The sequence below is a fragment of the Bison bison genome, unplaced genomic scaffold (genome assembly GCF_000754665.1).
Source record: "Bison bison bison isolate TAMUID 2011002044 unplaced genomic scaffold, Bison_UMD1.0 scf7180017864248, whole genome shotgun sequence".
Classification (NCBI taxonomy): Eukaryota; Metazoa; Chordata; class Mammalia; order Artiodactyla; family Bovidae; genus Bison; species Bison bison.
This window is the reverse complement of record NW_011494820.1, coordinates 1,181,031-1,198,615: the sequence shown is the minus strand read 5'-3', so window position 1 is coordinate 1,198,615 and position 17,585 is coordinate 1,181,031. Positions and strand designations below refer to the sequence as shown.

Sequence of the window (17,585 nt, the reverse complement as noted above, 5' to 3'; positions counted from 1 at the left end):
TGATGTAGACTAATGGGCAGATACAACATATTTGCTCAGGGCCCTGGGCTGTCTGCAGTCCAGGCTCTTTTAATTCTCCCAACAGCCCAGCCCTACCTTCTTGTTTTGGCTGCACCAGGCCTCAGCTGTGGCATGGCGCACCTTTAGGTGTGGCATGTGAGCTCTGCTGTGGCACGTGGGATCCAGTTCCCTGACCAGGGATAGAACCCGGGCCTCTTTTTTTTTTTTTTCCGGGCCTCTTGCATTGGAAGCCCAGAGTCTTAGCTACTGGACCGCCAGGGAAGTCCCCCAGCTCTACCGTCTTCGTTCCCAGGGAGGGGAAGAGGAAGAGGAGACGGAGCGAAGCCCCGCCCACCCCGAAGGATGAAGCAGAGGAACCAGGTGAGGGGACCGAGGGACGCCTGGGAGGCGGGGCACGCTGAGCGCCGAACCTCAGGCCAGCGGGATTTCAAGAGCACAGAGGCATGAAAGCGCTTGGGAAGTTTATTGTCTTGAATGACATTTCAACTGAAAATGGTATAACTTGCATTAACAGAAGAAAGAAAGTGCCAAACTAATTCCGGTAAAACCCTGAGCTCACAACAGACTTAAATCAAAACTGCATTTTCATAACACAACACAAGTCAGGGTGGGAGGCAGTGCCTGGGCGAGTTGGCACCTGGACGGACCAGTGAGCAAAAGGTCACAACTCGCACAACTGCGCTTGTGTCGTCAGCGGCTGCGAGCAACAAATCTGGGGTGAATGGTGGCAAAATTAAAATCAGTTCAAAATTTTAATGGCAGAATTGGTACCAGAATTTCCTGTAGAAATAGTTCATAGTCTTAACCATAAAATTACTATATATATATATGTATGTATAAATATAAAGACAAGAGTTGGGAGAATAAGCAGCATCTCAAGCTGTTTCAAATCCCAGCTGATAAGCGGACGATGGCGTCAGTGTCTCTGGCTGGTGGCTTAGGGAGAGCCCTCTGCTGTCAGCTCTGGGTTTTCTGAAGGAACTCGAGGGCCAGGGAACCACAGCAGGTCACACCGTCCTCTTTTCTGCTCGCCCCAACACTTAATTAGATGCATCTGAGGTGACACTGCCGGGGTTGCCAACGGGTGAAGCGGTTGGCATTTGCTTCACCTGCCAGCCGCCCCTGGCCTGAAAAGGCGGAGACAGAGACTCAGAGGGGGGCCGTGAAGACTGGTGGCCCGTCCAGCCTCCACGTCCCTTAGAACGTGCTGAGAGCTGCGAGAGGAGCCAGGAGACGGGGGGACGCAGGGGTCTGCCCTGAGTCGCAGCTGGCCTCCACATGGACGTGCTTCCTTGGCAGGGTCTGCTTCCGCTAGCCGGGCGCTGGCAGGGGAGGGACGGGGCACCATGGTACGTGCTCTGAGGGGGAGGGAGACCCAGGCAGGCCTGGAGCTAACAGTGGGCCCTGAAAGACTGTGCTGAGATGTGCTGAGCAGCAAGAGGTTCAGGAACCCTGAACCCAGCAGGACGTGCACCTGACTGGAGTTAGGACGGAAGGGCCCATGGCCGCTGGCTGGGGGGACTCTGTCTGCGGTGTGGGGATGTACTGGGCACACGTGACCATGGGGTGTTCATCCACAGACCCCTCCCCCTGGAAACCACTGTTGACAATGGCTGTCTGCTCTAAGGTGAGTCCTGTGTGCAGCCCACGAGAGCAATAACGCACAAGCTCCCCTTCTCTTTCCTCATTCTCAAACTTTCCTGAACAGGCTGAACCCTCCTGCCTGCACCCTCTAATGCATCCAGCCCCACGAGGCCCAAGACCCTGCTCCCTTCCCCCTCTCCCCACAGCTGTTACCTCCCACATGTGCCAGAGGACAGTGCTGGGCAAGAGAATTGGGAGGCCGGCGCTGCTGCTCTCAGCCTCAGTCTGAAAGCGCCTGGGGCGGGGATGCTGGCCGCAGGGGGACATGCTCTGCCCTGGGGTGGGCACCGCAGGCCTGGGACCCCAGCAGGAAGACATGAGTGAGGAGGGGAGGGCTCACCTGGCAGGCCTGGGAAGTGACAGGCTGGGGGCCAGTGTGGGCCTGGGAGCCAAAGGGCAGCTCAGGGCTGAGGAGTCGGCGCCCAGCTGGGTGGGGGGTGGTAGGGGAGTGGGGGTGCTCAGCCTGGAGACCTTCTCTTGGGAAGAGCATCTGTGCCTGCCCACGCCAGGGGACTGGGGCACAGTTGGGGGTGCACACCACATCCCACGCTTTCCCACTTACTCCGTGGGGCTGACAGGACCCGGCCCCCGGTCCATGGACCCCTCACCCTGTGTCACTCTCACAGGCTTGCCCCTACTGTGGTTGCGGCTCTGGGCCTTGGGCAAGTGCAGAGCAGGACGAGCTGGCCACCTGGTGGCATCAGAGTGCTGGCTCTGCCAGGTGCTCACTGTGGGCTGTGGGGTTGCCATGGTGACGGGATGCACTGCACCAGCGGGCATCCATTCCCTGCATCTTTAAGAGGGGTACACTGAGGAGGGAGGTTTGACTCTGAAGCAAACAGTCTGGCTGCATAAGACCCTACCCACTGCTGGGTGGCCGTGTTACACCTGTGCCTGCACAGCTCTGCAGGACAGCCCTGAGCGTGCGGCCAGGCCCCCTAGCCGCCCCCCACCGTGGCTGTCAGTGGGGGGCCAGGAGGCCCCAGGGGCCGCGAGAGGGATGGCCCACACCCTGAGAACATTCCTGAGGGCACATCCTGAGAGCCGTGACCCGAGGCCCATGCTCCTCCCAGTCGCCAAAATGGACCTTCACTCTGGCCCAGCTGGGCGCCAGCAGAGGGGGTGGCCGGGACAGTGAGGAGTGCTGAAGGCTCTGAGCTCAGGGGGCTGCACCTTCAGACCATCGAGGCCTCGTTTTCCCACCACACCCTCTGCCTCCTCGGGGAGGGAGGGCCCCTTCCCAACAGGCAGAGCCCGCCGTGCCCACTGAGTCTTGTGAGGACTGAGGTCTCTGCTGAGCGGCCCACGGTGCTGAGCTCCCTGAGGCGGCTCTGCCCTCCTGCACCATCCCCGTGATGAGGGCCTGGCAGGCCCAGCTGGTTGTCATGCCCTTCATGAGAGCTTGCGGAGACCACGATGTGGCTGAGGCCGCCGGTCCCGAGGACCAGCCACCACGGGGGCTCCAGGCCTGCTCGTCACTGGGTCGGGGACCCCACAAGCCTTGGGGTTGTGCCACAGACTCACCTGGGCCAGAAGGCCTCCTCCCCGGGGGCTGGGCTGGACGCAGGCCAGCGTCTGCAGGCGGATAAGCGCGTCTCCGGGGCCAGTCAGCGGAAATGGGCCAGAGGAGCCTGCAGGGGTCGGAGGGTCAGGACCAGCGTTCCCGCCCTGGGAGGCGCAGCAATGCCGCAGGTGGCACTCGCCAGCCCCTGGGTCAGGAGGAGGCCATGAACGTGACTCCCACGGCTCCCAGCCCTCCTGCAGCCTGTGTGGGTGGGGAGACCAGCCTTCTGGGGTGCACCTTCTGTCCCCACAGCACCTGCACAGCCGGCGGGGCTGTGTGACTTGATGGGGACCATCTCCAGTGGGAACGGAAACCCCACAATGTGAGCAGAGGAGAGGCGTGTGCAGGGCCCGGCAGCTGCCCTGGAAGCGGCTAGGTGTGCGCAGCCTCGGGGGGCCACTGACCCTCACTCACTGGAGTGGGACATCGATGGGGGGCTGGCCTGGCGCCCTGAGCCCCTGACTTCGGTGGCATCCACTGCCGTCTTGGCTGTGTAGATGGTAGCCTCTTCTTGAAACTTCCTCATGTTCTTTTTATACCGAATTCTTTTGTTGCCGAACCAGTTGGAGACCTGTGGACACACAGAGACAGAAGTAGCTGGAAGGCTGCTGGAGCGATGCGGCACGCAAGGAGGGGGCGTTGCTGAGTGGCAGCACGCGGCCCCAGGATGGGGTGAGGGGCTGAGACTGTGAAGCCGGCACTGACAAACCCTGGGCACAGGGAATGTCTGCTGTGTGTTGGGGGCGCCCTGGAGTCAGCGTGGCTTACAGAGAGGGAGGAGCTGCGTTGCTTGAAGACCAGGTGCTGCTGGAGCCTGGGATGAGGAGGGAGGTGGGAGCAGGGCAGGCATGTGTCACACGCTTGGAGAGACCAGTGTGTGGTCACTGCAGGCAACAGACTGAACCCTGACGCGGGACACATGCACCAGCAGCCGCGTTTCTGGGAATGCGATTGAAGCAAAGAACACAATCGAATCCAAAACTTATCAAAGGATAAAGGACCACCTGATGGAGCAGGGGAAGGAGCTGAGCACGGAGCAGCGCACGGGCAGCCTTCAGTCCTCGAAGCCGGTTGGGAGGGAGCTGCAGTCACACATATCTTGCAAGCACAGGGCCCAGCTCTGATGGCATGTCTGCACGAGCCTTCTGGGTCAGGGCTCCTCCCTGTTGATCATTCTCTGGGCGGGTCCTGAGGGTGCTGAGCAGCATCCCTGGTCTCCACTGCTGGAGGCCAGGTGTGCCCTTCCCTGCCCTCAAGAGCTGTGACAACGAAAACGTCCCTGGCTGGCTGAGAGGCTGGACAGCACTCAGCTGTATGAGCATGGAGACGTGCACAGCCAGAAGCACCGCGTATCCCTAAGTACGGCGCCTGGAGCTGCAGTTTCATGCACACATGAGACGTGTGCATTTTCATGAACAGAAACACACAGCTGAACTGCATGGCAGGGCTGTGGATGACCTTTTCTCCTTTAAAATTAGTTTCTTTAACGTCTCTCTACAATCCTCTCAATGTTAATCATGGACAGAAAAAGCCCTGTGTGTGTTCCCTGCTCTCAACTCTCCTGCCCTCAGTGTTGAGTGTGACCTGCTCGCAGCCAAGCCAGGTAAGCACCTGGCTCCCACTTACCTCCAAGGAATGCACCCACACGTCTGTGCTGAAGTTTGCAGAAGAATGTCGGCGAGTGGTTTTCCATGGTGAATTCAACTGGCATTTTAGAGGGGCGAAGAGCAGACTTCCCAAGTGTGTGTCTGCGGGGGAGCTGGTTCAGGCTGGGGTCCGCCCTCCCTACACGGTCTGTCCCAGCACCTTGGACAGGAGCGAGATGCCCTCTCTGCAAGGCTAGCCACAGCTCGGTGTCACCGGCCACTCCCTGCCCAGTCCCTCTGGCCCCTTTGGTCCATGTAGCTGTAGCCACTGAGGTTTCCACCCATTGCCCTGTCCATGGGTTCAGCTCTCCTGTCCTTCCCCCTCGGGCCTCCTCAGCCTGCAGTTGCAGCTGATCCTTCCTGAAAACATCGGTGGTCTTGTCTGCAGCACCCTTTGCCTAATGTTGCTCCACTATTTTCTCCTTAAGTGAACCTCACAGCCTGCACCACATTTGGAGCCCTACTCAGCTGTCAGCCATTTCTACCGAGGCACCACCACAGCGGGGAGGGGTCCCAGGACAGAATTCTGCTGCTGGTGGGTGGGTGGGGATGTCAGGGCCCAGCCACTGAGCAGGAGTTGCTGGAATGTGGCCAGTGCTTTTCAAACTTTTGTTTGTCACGAGCTCTCTCCTCACATGAAATTTAGACCCCAGACCCGCCTGCTGTCTGAGGTGGCAGGCCCTGAAGTGAATCTGGTTGTTTCCAGACAACTGCTTGTGGGGACAGATGGGCTGCCAGGCCTCCCACTTCTTCTGGGCCTCAAGGTCCTAGAGGCACAGCCCTCACTTCAGCTCTGCGCTGAGGACACCACGGCAGTTCCAGGTGAGTGAGGACACCTGTGAGGCCTCGCTGCCTGTGTGACCCCACAGGCCTCCCGAGCGCCGCTGCCCCTAAGCTGCTGCCGCACTCGGCAGGGACGGGGGCAGAGGGTGGTGACTGAAGGCACAGGTTGGCCGGGCTGGAGACTCAGCCTCCCCCTCAGCACGGGGGGCGGGGGCGGTCCCGCTTACTGAGTCCCGGCCCCTGACGGCCCTCTCTGTGGCCACAGGCGGGCGCCGACCCCCACGCTGCCCCGTGGGTGTTGCCTGGTCTGGTCTCTCACTTGCGGTCTGCCTGCACTTAACTGTTCTCATTGTGAAACCTTTCGAAAGGGCTTCCCTGGTGGCCTGGTGGTTAAGAATCCACCTGCCAATGCAGGAGGCATGAGTTCAATCCCTGGTCCAGAAAGGTCTCACATGCCTCAGAGCAGCAGCCCAGGCTGGAGCACCCATGTTGTGGAGCTCCACAGCAAGAGAAGCCGCCCGATGAGCAGGCCGCACAGCATAGCTAGAGTAGCCCCCACTCTCTGCAGCTAGAGAAAGCCCGTGCAAAGCAGCAAAGACCCAGCACAGATAACAATCAATAAGAGAAACAACAAAACCTTCTGATGTATTTCTTGGGCTCTCGCCTTAGCCCCAACCCCACCCCAATCCCACTGAGATGAACAGTAATCCCAATATGGTCCGAAGTTGTCTGAGTCTCTTCTCCAACCTGCGCCCCTGTTTCCCATCTGGAGCCAGCTGTTGCCTGTCTTGTGCCCCCAGACTCACACACTGGACTGTCTGAGCAACTGGCAGGTGATGCCCACGCCTGAATGTACTCCAGGATAACTGAAGTGGTGCTTTTGCACAAGAGCTAGTCTGTCGCTCTAAGTCCTAATTTTGCTCCAAGTTCTTTTTCTTCTCCTAAGCTTGCACCCCATCCATCTTACAGAACACAGCAAATCTTAACGACTGGGCTTCCTTGGCGGTTCAGTGGTAAAGAATCTACCTGCCAACGCAGGAGACACTGGTTCAATCTCTGGTCCAGGAAGATCCCACATGCCGTGGAGCAACTCAGCCCATGTGTCCCAACTACTGCGCCTGCGCTCTGGAGCCCACTTGCCCTAGAGCCCGTGCTCCACAAAAGAGAAGCCACCGCAATGAGAAGCCCGGGCACCACAGTGAAGAGTAGCCCCTGCTCGCCACGGCTAGAGAGAAGCCTGCGCAGCAGGAAGACCCGGCACAGCCAAAACTAAATACATCAATAAACAAAGAATGTAAGGTTTAAAAAAAATCCCTGACAACTGCAATTCACTAAGGATCACTACTCGGTGCTATCAGGACCACGCACTCCACACCCATTGCCTCAGGGAGCGCGGGAGGGTAGGTATGGCTTCCTGCCTGAGGCCCACGGTAGCCCAGACCCGGGACCTGAGCCCAGACGGCTGGTTCCGAGGCTGCACTGCACATGCTTGGCTGTGGCTGCACACCACATTCGACTCCTGCGTCACACATTTGATGAACCTCCCTGGGTGTCCCTTTCGGGCTCAGGGAGGTGTGGCAGGAAAGGACCATCACCTGGGAGACCGTGATGCCACCCCTCCTGGCCAGCTCCTCTTTGGCTTCTTCACTGGGGTATGGGTTGCTCAAATGGGAATAAAAGTATTCATTCAGCACTTCTGTGGCTTGCTTGCTGAAATTCTGCCGCTTACGCCTGAGAAGACAGACAGCCTCAGCCGGTGATCGTCCACGGGGCCTCGTCCCCGTCTCTGATCTCCTAGAGGCTGTGACAGCAGCAGTCAGCACTTCCTAGCCTTCCTGGAGGCTGTATGAGGGCCGCACCTACAGCTGTGGTCATAGCCCCTGCTTAGGCTGGGAGGCTCCCGTAACTCAGACCCAAACCAGCGCAGGGCTCGCTTCCTCTTCCTGAGGTCAGAGGTTAGGGGTGGGGCCTGACCTGGCGTCGAGGAACCTCGCGCGCAGGGCCATCACAGCCTCACAGGTGCTCTGCTTCAGCTGCATCTGGATGCTCTGGAACTTGCCGTGGATGACCCCCACCATGTGCTCTATCTCCGCGGGCGAGACGGGCCTGATCCTGCTCTGCTCCTGGAGAAGGTTGGTGACGTGCATGGTGAACTCACGGCAGGCCTGGGGTGGGGACACATGCCAGTTGGTGACCACCTAGCAGGTTGGCACGGAGCCCCGGGTGGGACCTGCCCCCCGAGCCTCTCATGCAGGCTGGCTACTGAGAAATGATGGCAAGGGGCTGGGGGCAAATCAGCCACCCCTGCTATGAGACCAAGCTCGTGGGCTCTCTGCTCGATGCTGCCAAGGGAAGGCAGTTTGTACTCCATGTTTTCCTTTGACAAACGTGCATTCCAATGGAAGATCACCTGTTCATATTTCTCTAGCTCGGAGTGGTACATCTGTCGGATCTGGGACAGCTTGGCCCTGTAGTCAGAGTGCTCAAGGCTACTGTCGTTTGGACGGCCACCTGGCGTTGCTGCGTTGGCTGCTGCCGACGCTCCCCTCCCTTGCTTCTCAGGCCTGGACACGCCCTCGGCCAGCAGCATGTTATCCAACCTCAGGAGCTGAGCATCAGGGGGGCCCACTTCCTGAATGCCATGGATGCTCGACACTGGATCAGAGAGAGGAGATGGAGTCAGTGCTTGTTGTTGGAGCAAAACCCACCACGACAGAGTGCTAGTACTGACCACATGTCTGAACATTCTTTATGCAGCCCTTTCGGGGAAAGAGACTATCTCATAACAGACATCAAATAACCCATGCTGATGCTGGTCTAGGTGCTGTGCTCAGGAGCCCAGCTGGGGTGCCAGGAGTGCAGGCAGGCACGCCACAGCCCACAGCCCACAGCTGGGTACATGTGGAGCTCCAGGCAGGGCAGGAGTGAGATGGCACTGGGTGCTGCAAAGCCTGAAGCCCTGAATCACACCTCCAGATGGGAGAGGCGGCACCTTCCAGAGGCTCATAGTGCATGGACAGGAATATGAAGCCTAGTGGCACCCTGGCTTTGGGAAGGCTGTGCTGGCATGTGTCTGAAACCAAGACCCCCCAAAACCAAGCTCCCTCACTGAGTCTCATTAACTTCTCTATCTAAAACCTTATTCCCTTTCTCATCCCCTTTGACTTCAACCCTGTGTTGTTCAGTCACAAAGTCATGTCTGACTCTTTTGTGACTCCATGGACTATAGCCCACCAGGCTCCTCTGTCCATGGGATTCTCCAGGCAAGAATACTGGAGTGGGTTGCCGTGCCCTCCTCCAGGGGATCTTCCCAACCCAGGGAGCAAACCCGAGTCTCTTGGTTGGCAGGTGGATTCTTTACCATTGAGCCACCTGTTAACATGTTAACTGAACACTAATCAACCAGTCAGATGACTAATATTCTGTTGTTGATGACATGGTTAAGGTGCTAAAATTGCTATCATAGATACTTTATCATTCATGTACAAACTCAGGTTGTGTCTCCAGGGCAAGATGAGCTAACAGGCACGGACCACCTGGAGAGTGAATCACAAGCCAGAAACATCCTGACTGTTGAAACTGTGATAATGAAATGTCACAAGATGATGCTTAATTCCAGCCTCTCTGTTCTCCCCCTTAAAAAAAATACCCTCATTCAAAGACTGAAGTGGGGTAGATCTGAAGCTTGTCTTCCACTCCCATGCTTGGCGCCCTGAAATAAACGCTGTACTTTCCTTCACCATGATCTGGTGTCAGTAGAGTGAATTTGCTTTTCAGGTGACTGAATTTTGGTTTGGTAATACATCTGTTGTGTGAGTGTGTTGAGGGGAGGGTTTCTGCTGTAAAATCAGAGAGGAAAAGATGGATCCAGAGGTGCCAGAAGAGATGAACTAACCCACTGAGAGATGGGTTAGTTTGAGCACAGACACAGCCGACTGGCTTTATAACATGCAGGAGGCATCCTAGCTAGGCGACGTGCTCAAGGGCAGGACTGGACAGGCAGTGGGTGGGCAGGGGACGAGCTGCTGCTGTCCAAGGGGTGCATGTCAGCCACGAGGCGGCCAGAGGGAGAGGCCCCAGACTGTGACCACCAGAATATGAAAGTCTTAGTCGCTCAGTTGTGTCTGACTCTTTGCGACCCCAGAGACTAGCCCACCAGGCTCCTCTGTCCAAGGCATTTCCTAGGCAAGAATACTGGAGTGGGCTGCCATTTCCTCTTCCAGGGGATCTTCCTGACCCAGGGATCCAACCTCTGCCTCCTATGTTTCCTGCACTGGCAGGTGGATTCTTTACCGTCTGAGCCACCAGGACTTGAGAAAAAGGAAGATGCTGTGACAACTCCCACATTCACCCTGGAAGGCGCTACTTTTTCCCACGCAGAGCACTCAAAACAGCAGGCAGGCAGGTGAAAAGGTGGTGTCAGGCTGGTCCCTGACACAGCTCAGCACAGATGTCTGGGTGGCTGCGAGGGAGCTGCTACCTGGGAGCTGGGGCTGAGCTGACCAGTTCAGGTGCAAGAAGGTATTTCTGAGTCCTCGGTGTGTGGCGTGTGTCTGGGAAGTCTGTTTTTATCTGCCTGTACCTTCAGGTACACCTATGAGAAGGCCACACCCCCTGAATGCTAGAAAATCAGCGTTTAAAGGGCAGGCAAAGGAGGGGATGGAAAGAGTTATGAGGCAGGTGGAGGAATAATCAGAAGTGGTAGCAGTGGGGTGAAAACATAGGCTTGGGGAAGATTGTTCAGTTCAGTTCAGTTCAGTTGCTCAGTTGTGTCCAACTCTTTGCAACTCCATGGACTGCAGCATGCCAGGCTTCCCTGTCCATCACCAACTCCTGGAGTTTCCTCAAACTCATGTCCATTGAGTCAGTGATGCCATCCAACCAGGGGAAGATTGTTACCCTCTGCAAAAGCGGCTGCAGGGCATGGTGGGGTTAAGCCTGACTAGCAAGTTCAGAGGAGGACGGGAGGCAGGCAGTTCGGGGAGGAGGCTGCTGCAGGGGTTACAGAGTGAGGCTCGGGTCCAGGGAGGACCTGTTTTTTCTCTGCTTTTTCAGTGATGAAACACATACCTGTGGAGACACAGGAAGGAAGGTTGAGGGGTGGTTCCTAAGGGGATGGGAGGCAGGGAATGCAGAAGGAGGTGATGACAGATGATATAGATTCCATGTAGTTCTGACTTTCAAGAAAAACAACGTTTTAAGTCTTTTCTTAGAAACAGGCTCTCAATATTATCAGCTACTACTTGACTTCAGTGCTCAAATAAGAACTGAGCTTAGGGAATTCCCTGGTGGTTCAGTGGTTAGGACTCAGCACTTTCACTGTTATGGCCTGGTTCAACCCCTGGTCCTGTAAGCCGCGTGGTGCAGCTAAAAAACAACAAAAAAAAGGATAATCCTATCATATAGACATTTGCTCATTAATCATGTGCCCCTTTCTTGTTCCCTATTTAACGGATGAACTTTTTTTGGTCAAAAACTCACTAGCGAAAACTGAAGGCGTTCAAGAGATATCCTTGCAGGAATTTTCCTCACATGCAGATTCAGGGACTCAACTCACACAAAAGAACCCTTTCCATTTAGTCTCACAGGGCTGCAACAGGGCTCTTTCTGAAAGAAGTAAAGGAAAAGGGTCCCTCTTATGAGTTGCAGGCCTTCCAGTTCAGAGACATAATGCTCTAACGGCCTTACTTGGTCTTCAAGAAGCGCCAGATGTAAAGGCTGGGGACTTCTGGACAGAGTGGAGCTGCGCTGCCTGATCCTTCTAAAGGCCCACCCCCTCCTAACTGCTCCTAACCCAGAGCAGATTATGGACATGCTCTTCCCTCATCCCTCTGTGTGTGCAGATCCTATTGATTCTACCTCGACGCCTGACCCACCATCCAACCCCTCCCTTCATGCCACTCCTAGAACCCTGCTGCGTTGACCCTTTCCTGCCCTCTGTGGCCTGTGGGGAAAGCTCTGCCCTCTGGTCCATCAGGCACACCTGCAAGCTGACTACCCTCAAACGCTGTCTTCATCATGCCAGTCTTCTGTTCAAAGACTTCAACCAGCTCTGCATCCACAGCGGCAGCCTAGACTCTGACACCTGGCACTCAGGGCCTTTCTTGACAGCCTTCCAAACCCGCCCTTGAGAACTTTCCCTCTTCTGGGCCCTTCATGGCCCTTGGAAGCACAGCGACTGTCTCAGGCTTGCTCAGCAGCTCCTCCCTAAGCACCCATGGGTCTGGCCTGGGCTCAGGAGTGACCGAGAGGGACACACACAGCACCCCCTACCCCCCAGAGAGGGCCCCCAGCACAGCCTGCCTCCCAGGGCTGGAGAGGTCCCTTCAGCTTCTCTCGTTACAGTTAGGGGCAGGAGTGGTCTGGGCTGGACACACGGCTGAGTGAAGGGTGGCTGGGAGCACGTGTGTGTGTGTGCGTGTGTGTGTGTGCATGTGTGTGTGTGACTCTGGGCTGTTGAGGAGTGCTTAGTGGTCTGTCTTTTGTTCTTTTTTTTTTTTTTGGCCACGCCTTGCAACTTGTGAGATCTCTGTTTCCCAACCAGGGATTGAACCTGGGTTAAGGCAGTGAAAGCACCGAATCCTGACCACTAGGGAACTCCCCTTTCACTCTTTTATTTAACCAACAGTGTGAAAAGAATACACTGGTCGTAGCAAACACCCTCCTCCAACAACACGAGAGACAATTCTACACATGGACGTCACCAGATGGTCAATACCAAAATCAGATTGATTACGCTCTTTGCAACCAAAGATTGAGAAGCTCTATACAGTCAGCACGGAGAAGGCAATGGCACCCCACTCCAGTACTCTTGCCTGGAAAATCCCATGGATGGAGGAGCCTGGTAGGCTGCAGTCCATGGGGTCGCTAAGAGTTGGGCACGACTGAGCGACTTCATTTTCACTTTTCACTTTAATGCATTGGAGAAGGAAATGGCAACCCACTCCAGTATTCTTGCCCGGAGAATCCCAGGGACAGAGGAACCTAGTGGGCTGCCATCTATGGAGTTGCACAGAGTTCGATGCGACTGAAGTGACTTAGCAGCAGCAGCAGCATACAGTCAGCAAAAACAAGACCTGGCTCAGATCATGAGCTCCTTATTGCAAAATTCAGGCTTAAATTGAAGAAATCTGAAGTTCCAATACTTTGGCCACTGATGCAAAGAGTCAACTCATTAGAAAAGACCCCAATCCTGCAAAAGATTGAAGGCAGGAGGAGAAGTGGGTGACAGAGGATGAGATGGCTGGAGGGCATCATCAACTCAGTGGACATGAGTTTGAGCAAACTCTGGGAGATGCTGAAGGACAGGAAAGCCTGGTGTGCTGCAGTCCACAGGGTTGCAAGGAGTCAGACAGGAATGAGCGACTGAACAACAATAACAAGTTGAAGAAACTAGGGAAAACCACTAGGCCATTCAGATATGACCTAAATCAAATCCCTTATGATTATACAGTGGAGGTGACACACAGATTCAAGGGATTAGACCTGGTGGACAAAGTGCCTGAAGAACTACGGACAGAGATTTGTAGCACTGTACAGGAGGCAGTGACCAAAATCATCCCCAAGAAAAAGAAATGCAAGAAAGCAAAGTGGTTGTCCGAGAAGGCCTTACAAATAGCTGACGCAAGAAGAAAAACAAAAGGCAAGGGAGAGAGGGAGAGGCATACGTGGCTGAATGCAGGGTCCCAGAGAACAGTAAGGGGAGACAAGAAGGCCTTCCTCAATGGGCAATTTAAGCAAGGGGGTTTCAGAAAAACATCTCATTGACTTAATTGAAGATGCTAAAACCTTTGTATAGATCACAACAAACTGGAACATTCTCAAAGAGATGGGAATACCAGACCACCTTACCTGTCTTCTCAGAAACCTGTATGAGGGTCAAGAAGCAACAGTTAGAACTGGACATGAAATTGGTTCAAAACTGGGAAAGGAGTACAACAAGGCTGTAAATTGTCACCCTGCTAATTTAATTTATATACAGAGAACATCATATGACATGTTGGGCCGGATGAATCAAAAACTGGAAATAAGATTGCCGAGAGAAATATCAACAACCTCAGATACACAGATGATACCACTGTAATGGCAGAAAGTGAAGAGGAACGTAAAGAATCTCTTGATGAAGGTGAAAGAGGAGAGTGAAAAAGCTGGCTTAAAACTCCACCTTCAAAAAACTAAGATCATGGCATCTGGTTCCATTACTTCATGGCAAATAGATGGGGAGAAAGTGGAAGCAGTGACAGATTTTATTTTCTCAGGCTCCAAAATCACTGCGGATGGTGACAGCAGCCATGAAATTAAAAGACGCTTGCTACTTGGAAGGAAAGCTATGACAAACCTAGACAATGTATTAAAAAGCAGAGATGTCACTTTGCTGACAAAGGTAATATAGTCAATGCTATGACTTTTCCAGTAGTCATGTATGGATGTGAGAGTTGGACCATAAAGAAGGCTGAGCGCTGAAGAACTGATACTTTGGAATTGTGGTACTGGTGAAGACTCTTGAGAATTCCATGGACTGCAAGGACATCAAACCAGTCAATCCTAAAGGAAACTGACCTTGAATATTCATTGGAAGGACTGATGCTGAAGCTGAAGCTCCAACACATTGTCAGTGAAGAGCTGACTCACTGGAAATGACACTGATGATGGGGAAGATTGAAGGCAAAAAGAGAAAGGGGTGTCAGAGGACAAGATGGTTAGATAGCATCACTGACTCAGTGGACATGAATCTGAGCAAACTCCAGGAGATAGTCGAGGACAGAGGAGTCTGGCATGTTACAGTCCATGAGGCTGCAAAGAGTTGGACATGACTTATTCACTGAGCAATGACAGCAAAGCATCTGAGAACCCATCATAAGTCAAGTACCCAACCAGGTGCGGAGATTAAAAAAACACACACACACCAGAAAACTGTGGGACCTATTCTCAACTGAAAACCCTCACAGAGAACTCTGAGAACAAAGAGAGCACCCTTTTCTCATACCTCGTTATGGGGTATGCATTACTGTGACCTTTTTTGGAGGGGTGCTTTGAAATGCTGATTAACATCTTCAAATTCCTGTTCTGAGAACTGACCCTACAGGAACACGGACACCAGTAGATGTTATATTTATAGGACACACAAGACCACACTGAAACTGTGAAAAACCAAACCTGCCTAGATGCCCAGGAATAAGGATACTCCTGGGCAGCGGATTGGCCCCAGGGTAGCCAGCAGCAGCAGAGGGACCCTGGAGCCCTCTGCTCCTAGGCGTCCTCCAACATACGCACCAGCCTTCCCCAGACTCCCTTCCAAGCTACTCCAGCAGGAGCTTTGCCTTGACTTTTGAGTTGCACAGCCATTGACGGTTTACATGCTCAATGAGGACCAGCAGTGGGACAACCAGGGCACCAGGCAAGTCACCCAGCTACATGGAGCAGCTGAAGGGCATGTCCCTGCTAGTCAAGGCCTGACAAAACATGGTCCACTGGAGAAGGGAATGGCAAACCACTTCAGTATTCTTGCCTTGAGAACCCCATGAACAGTATGAAAGGGCAAAATGCTATGATACTGAAAGATGAACTCCCCAGGTCAGTAGATGTTCAATAAACCAATGGGGAAGAGAGGAGAAATACCTACAAAAAGAATGAAGAGGCAGAGCCAAAACAGAAACAACATCCAGTTGTGGATGTATCTCATGGTGAAAATAAAGTCCAATGCTGTAAAGAACAATACTGCATAGGAACCTGGAATGTTAGGTCCATGACTCAGGGTAAACCAGAAGTAGTCAAACAGGAGATGGCAAGAGTGAACATCGACATTTTAGGAATCAGTGAACTAAAATGTACTGGAATGGGCAAATTTAATTCAGATGACCATTATATCTACTACTGTGGGCAAGAATTCCTTGGAAGGAATGGAGTAGCTAGCCCTCATAGTCAACAAAAGAGTCCGAAATGCAGTACTTGGTTGCAATCTCAAAAATGACGCAATGATCTTGGTTCATTTCCAAGGCAAACCACTCAACATCACAGTAATCCAAGTCTATGCCCCAATCACTAATGCCGAAGAAGCTGAAGCTGAATGGTTCTATGATGACTTACAAGACCTTCTAGAACTAACACCAAAAAAAGAGATGTCCTTTTCATCACAGGGGACTGGAATGCAAAAGTAGGAAGTCAAGAGATACCTGGAGTAATAGGCAAGTTGGGCCTTGGATTACAAAATGAAGCACAGCAAAGGCTAACAGAGTTTTGCAAAGAGAACACACTGGTCATAGCAAACACCTTCTTCCAACAGCACAAGAGATGACTTTACACATGGATATCACCAGATGGTCAATATCGAAATCAGATCGATTATATACTTTGCAGCTGAAGATGAAGAAACTCTATACAGTTAGTAAAAACAAGACCTGGAGCTGGCTGTGATTCAGATCATGAACTCCTTATTGCAAAATTGAAGAAAGTAGGGAAAACCACTAGGCCATTCAGGTATGACCTAAATCAAATCCCTATGATTATACAATGGAAGTGACAAACAGATTCTATATACTAGACGTGGTAGATGGAGCGCCTGAAGGACTGTGGAAGAGGGTTCATAACACTGTACAGGAGGCGGTGACCAAAACCATCCCCAAGAAAAAGAAATGCCAGAAAGCAAAGTGGCTGTCTGAGAAGGCCTTACAAGCAGCTGAGAAAAGAAGAGAAGTGAAAGGCAAAGGGGAAAGGGAAAGATACACCCAACTGAATGCAGAGTTCCAGAGAGTACCAAGGGGAGACAAGAAAGCCTTCTTAAGTGAACATTGCAAAGAAATAGAGGAACACAATATAAAGGGAACGTCTGCTGCTGCTGCTGCTAAGTCGCTTCATTCGTGTCCAACTCTGTGCGACCCCATAGACGGCAGCCCACCAGGCTCCCCTGTCCCTGGGATTCTCCAGGCAAGAACGCTGGAGTGGGTTGCCGTTTCCTTCTCCGATGCATGAAAGTGAAAAGTGAAAGTGAAGTCGCTCGGTCGTATCCGACTCTTAGCGACCCCATGGACTGCAGCCTACTAGGCTCCTCCGTCCATGGGATTTTCCAGGCAAGAGTACTGGAGTGGGCTGCCAAAACTAGAAATACCAAGGGAACATTTCATGCAAAGATGGGCTCAATAAAGGACGGAAACGACAGAAGCAGAAGACGTTAAGAAGAGGTAGCCAGAATATACAGAAGAACTACTAAAAAGCTCTTAATGACCCAGAAAACCATGATGGTGTGGTCATTCGCCTAGAGCCAGACATCCTAGAGTGTGAAGTCAAGTGGGCCTTAGGAAGCATCACTACAAACAAAGCTTGTGGAGGTGATGGAATCCCAGATAAGCCATTTCTAATTAGAAAAACTGATGCTGTTAAAGTGTTGTACTCAATATGTCAGCAAATTTGGAAAACTCAGCAATGGCCACAAGACACAGGACTGGAAAAGGTCAGTTTTCATTCCAATCCCAAAGAAAAGCAATGCCAAAGAATGTTCAAATTACCATACAATTGCACTCATTTCATATGCTAGCAAGATTATGTTCAAAATTCTCCAAGCTAGGCTTCAGCAGTACATGAACTGAGAACTTCTAGATGTACAAGGTAGATTTAGAAAAAGCAGAGGGATCAGAGAAAAAAATTGCCAACATCTTCTGGATCATAGAAAAAAGCAAGACAATTCCAAACAAAAACACATCTATTTCTGCTTCATTGGCTACTCTAAAGCCTTTGACTGTGTGGATGACAACAAACTGTGGAATATTCTTGAAGAGATGAGAATACCAGACCACCTTACCTGCCTCCTGAGAAACCTGTATGCAGGACAAGAAGCAACAGTTAGAACTGGACATGGAAAAATGGACTGGTTCCAAATTGGGAAAGGAGTATGTCAAGGCTGTATATTGTCACCTTGCTTATTTAACTTACAT

The 17,585-nt window shown here is 52.8% G+C and overlaps 1 protein-coding gene across 2 annotated transcripts in view; it reads right to left on the bottom strand.

Moving 5' to 3' along the window:
• Positions 1-316: 316 nt before the first annotated feature.
• Positions 317-17,585, bottom strand: part of PBX4 (pre-B-cell leukemia homeobox 4) — a 55,068-nt gene continuing 37,799 nt past the window's right edge. The window contains exons 3-8 of one of the 2 annotated variants that reach the window (XM_010847247.1): positions 8,069-8,313; positions 7,633-7,823; positions 7,254-7,389; positions 3,644-3,800; positions 3,190-3,296; positions 317-1,148 (exon numbers count right to left, since the gene is read on the bottom strand). In XM_010847247.1, coding sequence (XP_010845549.1) covers positions 1,062-1,148; positions 3,190-3,296; positions 3,644-3,800; positions 7,254-7,389; positions 7,633-7,823; positions 8,069-8,313 — 923 coding nt within the window. In that variant the 3' untranslated portion in view covers positions 317-1,061. The other variant, XM_010847248.1, reaches the window with a different exon arrangement.